This window comes from Henckelia pumila, chromosome 1 (genome assembly GCF_033568475.1).
Source record: "Henckelia pumila isolate YLH828 chromosome 1, ASM3356847v2, whole genome shotgun sequence".
NCBI classification, from domain to species: domain Eukaryota; kingdom Viridiplantae; phylum Streptophyta; class Magnoliopsida; order Lamiales; family Gesneriaceae; genus Henckelia; species Henckelia pumila.
This window is the reverse complement of record NC_133120.1, coordinates 50,509,790-50,515,497: the sequence shown is the minus strand read 5'-3', so window position 1 is coordinate 50,515,497 and position 5,708 is coordinate 50,509,790. Positions and strand designations below refer to the sequence as shown.

The 5,708-nt window shown below is 35.2% G+C and overlaps 1 protein-coding gene across 1 annotated transcript; it reads right to left on the bottom strand.

Annotated features, from left to right (window-relative positions):
• Nucleotides 1–4,089: 4,089 nt before the first annotated feature.
• Nucleotides 4,090–5,041, bottom strand: LOC140862377 (uncharacterized). Its single transcript, XM_073265400.1, has 4 exons — nucleotides 4,670–5,041; nucleotides 4,370–4,579; nucleotides 4,174–4,270; nucleotides 4,090–4,097 (listed from the first exon to the last, which is right to left on the bottom strand). Exons 1-4 carry the CDS (start codon nucleotides 5,039–5,041, stop codon nucleotides 4,090–4,092), a joined length of 687 nt encoding a protein of 228 aa, XP_073121501.1.
• Nucleotides 5,042–5,708: the final 667 nt, after the last annotated feature.

Here is a 5,708-nt window from a genome sequence, read left to right as displayed (position 1 = left end):
CTAAGGCAGTCCTAGTAGTCCCACTCTAGGTTCCAAGCCTATCATCAAGTCTACAATGCAAATTCCCATGCATCATTCAATAAGCGCTAAAAGTCTTAACTAAGCTATTTCATACTCACTACAAGAAAAATGGCCTACGACAACGCTTTTTCCGCGTTTTTAATGACCCCAAAAAACCGTTGTCATAGCCAGTGTTGTAAAAGACCACGCTCAAAGACAACGCGGAAAAAGCGTTGTGGTTTTCGGAAAACAAAACGCTTAAAAAGCGTTGTGGTATTTGGATACGAAAACGCTTAAAAAGCGTTGTCGTATCTTTTAAAAGTTTTGTGGTATTTTGATATTACAACGCTTTAGTACACTGAGGAAGCGTTGTCGTAGCTTCAATCCACAACGCTTTATATGCGTTGTGATTTCTACAAACAACAACTCTTTTGCAGCGTTGTCTTTTATACAATCTACAATGCTTAAAAAGCGTTGTAGATTGTATAAAAGACAACGCTGCAAAAGCGTTGTTGTTTGTAGAAATCACAACGCAGATAAAGCGTTGTGGATTGAAGCTACGACAACGCTTTCTCCGTGTAAAAAAGCGTTGTGCTTGGCAGATGTTGCTTAAAAAATCATTGTGCTACCAATAAAAAACGTTGTCGTTAAGAACGTTGTTTTCGATTTTTTTTTTCAAATTTAAATTTCTATATAAATAACACTATTAAAATACATGAAATTGCAAATCTGTGGCAAAATATTCTCATAAAAAAGTATAGAGTCATTGTGCTGCAATATATTGAAATTGCAAGGTATCAACAAGCATTTAACGCTAGCTATCTCCACAAAGATGGTGCTGCAATATTGAAAGAAAATTGTTCCTAACAATGCAATTTTTCTGAATGCGACCACAGTTAGCGACGATCTTCGCCACCAGTAAGAACCAGATTTCTGAAATACAACATTAGATAACACATGTTAAATATAACATCATATCAAACCATATAAATCTAACCATAAATTTATAAATGACAACACAGTGGAAGCATATCAAACATCATGAAACAGAAAATAGACTAACAAATGTAAACCTCATAACATAGGCTGCTTTCATTTTTATGTAAATTTACAGTTCATCACACATTAATAAGATTTTTACATTTTATTATTGGGAATATTATTGGACCCTTTAGTCAATCATGACCAAGAACAAGAAGAAAATCAATGATGATTCAAAAGATAAGATAAGCCTGCTGCAGGCCTCGCCTACTGTCTAGAACATTAATTATATCATGCATGCGCAGCAACTAACTATATGAATTTTTACTTAATCGATCAAATGGATAGCAGGGGTTCTTGCTAATAGAACTGTTATGGCAGTCAAGCAGTTGGAGGGGATCGAGCAAGGCGAGAAACAGTTCAGAATGGAGGTGGCGACGATCAGTAGCACCCACCAGTTGAATCTGATAAGATTGATAGGATTCTAATCAGAAGGGAGGCATAGGCTATTAGTATATGAGTTTATGAGAAACAGTTCTTTATACAAGTTTCTATTCACCTCTGAGGAGCAATCTGGGAAGCATTTGAATTGGGAGTATAGGTATAATATCGCACTAGGAACCGCTAAGGGAATCACAGACGCAAAGGAAAAAGAAGCATGAAAATAACGTAAACAACACACATTCGAACCAGTTTCAGAAGGCCTCGCCTACTGTCTGCTTGAAAAAAAAATATGGACAGTAGTTGCATGTGCCCAAACCACCAAATTCACGCATGTACTCCATGCACTCGAGGCTTTAATTAATTCAATGCATCCATGCATTATGATAGTTGTTGCATTATTCAAGACACAAAATACATGTGCATACCTATTCATAAACGTGTTCTTGTATACATTCTGTCAACTCTGAAAGCACCTCTTTAATTTCTTCTAACGAGTACTCACCTTTTGAGAACTGTCACATATATTATGTTAATAAAAAATCATATAACAATAACTTTGCAAATTTAAAACAATTTAGTTGTAATTATTTGAGTTAAGAAAGATTACTATTGATCGTAGTGAAACATTCTCGATATTCTCAACTTCTTGAATAATTTGTCTCATATATCTCATCACATAAAGACCACATTGTTTTGCATCTGGCTACCGAGGACCCTATGGTAGTAGAGAAAAAATTTTGGTGATAAATTTAGATATTTAAACATAATATATTAAACATAAATTATGCATACCTGTACTACTACCCACATAGCATTCTTTCTACCCTTCCTTCCTTTGTTTGAGTTAAACAATCGCAAGGCCCTTCAATATACTTGATATATGAGTTTTTGTATGAGTGAAATAAATATTTGATAAAAATAAATAAATATAAACTCACATATCCACTACATATTTCCAATCATCATCACGAATGCGGTGACTTAAGGAATCCAACACATAAATAACATCCTTGTATGGTTGAATAACAGTGAGAATCCAATGATAGCTACGCAAAAAAAACATAATTAGTGCTTCTAATTCAATAAATAATCGAAATAAAGCAACCAAATTGATATTTAAATTTTTACTTACCCGATATTACATGGCGCCAAAACTAGTTGATCAACCGATGCACCACTCAGTCTATCTGCTAAAGCACTCGCCCTTTGGTTCAACCTTTCAAGCTTACTCTTTTTGTCGTGTGTAGTTTCTCCCATATCCGAGATTCTGTGTGGATTCACAAATCTGAATTTTCCTTCCTTGTTATCTTCCAACATTTTTTTGTAAAGATACCTTTCATTGTAAATATAATAAAATAAAAATGAATGTAAGCAAAAATATGAAGTTGATGTATTACTTAGCTTAAAACCCAAAAAACTTACCATATATAGGCAATTACACAATTGCCTGACATTGGCCCAACATGATACAAACCATCAATGTCCTCACAGTGCAAAAGAATTACACAATCATCATCGAACACCTCACGATCTAAACGCAGTGATATAAATCTTCCTTCACCCAAAGCATGCTTGCTATAACAATACATCATATGTAGTGACAGTGGGACAGAAGGTGACACAACATGTTTCTCTTTGGGTGGTGCCAAATCCTTCTTTCGAGGCTTCTATTAATTGTAAATACATACAAGTTAGATAGGTTGAATAATGAATAAAGTTGCAATATCACATATACCTTATCTTGCTCCACTATCAAGTGTTGTGGCCAAGCCACATGGGTTCCAAGAGCATCGCCCACTACTTCACATTCATTTGCAATAAAAAATGGCAAAGGCGCTGATTTATCAACTACTACATCAATAGAGACTCGGTAGCAATTCTTTGGTAATGGAACCCCATGAAGCAACTTTTGAGGATCAATACAAATAATTGTACCATAAGCAACAATATTTGTGCTAGATTCCAAAGTTAATGCAGCTGATTTACCCTAAAAAAGACAAATAGACATGTCAATAAGTTTTATTACATCTATTTAATATGACTCAAACTATTGTCATACTTGTAAAGCATCGTCTTTGCTCAAAATCAGCACATCTTCATAATCATTGTCTTCCATCTTGGCTTGGTTAACTTGATTTTTCACTGAGCAACTGCCTTTGTCATCCATTAAAATGTCGCGTGCACCCATGTTATGCATCATTTCCTCAAGTCTTTGTAAGCGTGCACCTTGTTCTGAAATTATTCTATTTGCTTCCATCAACTTCCTTTCATGCTCCACGAGTACATCTGTGGGAACTCCACTGCTCTTCAATGTTCTTCCAGCATTGAAATATAAGGTTGGAGTGACATGACCTCCAATCCCCCTCACACGCCCATCATATTCTTTGGTCTCAAGTGCTTTTGTAAGGATATCCTCTTTTGTCCCTTCAATTCTCAGCACACCATCTCTTTTTTGTTGGATATAATCATCCTGTCATGCAAATTAAAAGAATAATTACTAAAACAATTGTCATTTCAAAAAACATGCTGATTTTCTAAAATGTGAATTCACTTACAATCTTTTGTACTCTTTGCGTCAAATCCTCCCCTTCAAAGTCTCCTGCTTTGTTGGCTCGTCCTTTCTTCCACATAATAGCCCTGTTAATGTCATCATCGTCACCTAATTCAGCCGCCTACAAGGAAGAAAAATAAAATAACACATGTGAATAAAATGTATGTGAATAATTTGGATGGTTTGTAAAGAAATACTTACTATTTCAGACGCAAATCGTGCATATCCCTTGCGTGAAAGCCGATGAGGATATACGTTTTGTTTTCTTCTATATTTTTGTTGCTCACTTAGTTTCTAGTCATTTCAAATATACGACAAGTCAAATTTGAATAATAGTTAAAGAATGACTTTTGGTTGATTATGTACAAATTATAAAATAATAAAGAATCTTACAATGAAGTCTCCAGACATACGACTGATGACAAACGCACTCCAATCATCTTTTGGTATACCATGACTAGCAGGTGGCTCATACAACTCCTCAGGTTTATCAAGCTTGCCTAAAATAAATGTCTGCGTAAGATGGGCTTTGTATTGACGCCACTTACTGTTTGCTGATCTCAAACAACCCTTCTTCCACTTTGCGTCAACATTATATGACAACTACAAATAACAAAAGGAGAATACATTAGAAATTAATAACATAATAATATTAAATATATCCTATATTTTAATACATGATAAATTACTTACATTAACCAAATCCCATATCAATTCTTTAACATCTATTGGAACTTGCTTCCATGTCTTGTAAGAAATCTTGACCTTTTCCCGTGCAACCACGCCAATGTAACTCTGCATTCCAATAGCAGCTTCTCCAACTGGCTGTCCCAGTTTGTTGAATGCAACATCCTTTTTAATTCCTTTAACTCTTTGTATTGCAAGACTATCCATTTTTGTGCGACCTCTAGGAGTTATAGTGGTGTCGGTGTCAGCAGAATCCAACCCAGTGTTACCACACCAACTCTCTCTAGTGGTAGCATATTCTACTTTTTCTTTACCCTTGCCCAACTTTGCGTCTGAAATAGTGGCAGCATATTCTAATTTCTCTTTACCCTTTCCCATTTTTGCTTCTTTCACTAATATTTATTGTTTGCAATTGTAGAGGGCAGAACCAACTTCACTAATCTGATTCTGCAAAAAATTTAATCTGCCATTAGCAAAGTGAGTGATTCTAACAAAAAGTTTTAACAAGACTGAAGTTAATAGAATCTATGAGACGAATGGCACATAACAGATAGATTTAACATCAATATAAGATGAAAAAGTTCAGCACAAAACATAAGCAGACCTAATTTTTATACTAATTGTTGGCTGATGGTGCAACTCTTTGTATTGCAAGCCACCTTTCTAGTCATCACAAATTCGTAGGGATAAAAGAAAGAGCTGAGCTAAGGAGTTCCTCAACTAAGTTCAAGGTATCATCTGGGTTGAGTTTTTCAGCTCAACTGGAATTAAAGGATCAAACTGAGCTGGGACATTTCCCTGCTCAACTTATCTCCACTCAGCTGACATCGATCCATGCAATATACAAAGTATTACTGTGGGGCCTTGCCAATCATCTAAGGGCTTGTCCCGAAGGATATATGGATATCAACATTAAAAGAAAAAAACCAAAATTACATTAATTTAGGGAAAACCAACGAGTATGCAACATTACTTGTATAAACTACAGAGATAAGCCATTCACAAAAATAAAGATACTCACAGATGAATACACTATCCCTACGAG

Bases quoted from the DNA above. Each gene is read 5' to 3' on its own strand.
- LOC140862377 (XM_073265400.1), bottom strand. From the start codon at position 5,041: ATGGGAAAGGGTAAAGAGAAATTAGAATATGCTGCCACTATTTCAGAC. The intron at 4,580-4,669 runs GTAAGTAATTTA...TGTTATTTGTAG, and splicing joins TGATATGGGATTTGGTTAAT to TTGTCATATAATGTTGACGC. The intron at 4,271-4,369 runs GTAAGATTCTTT...TGAAATGACTAG, and splicing joins GTATGTCTGGAGACTTCATT to AAACTAAGTGAGCAACAAAA.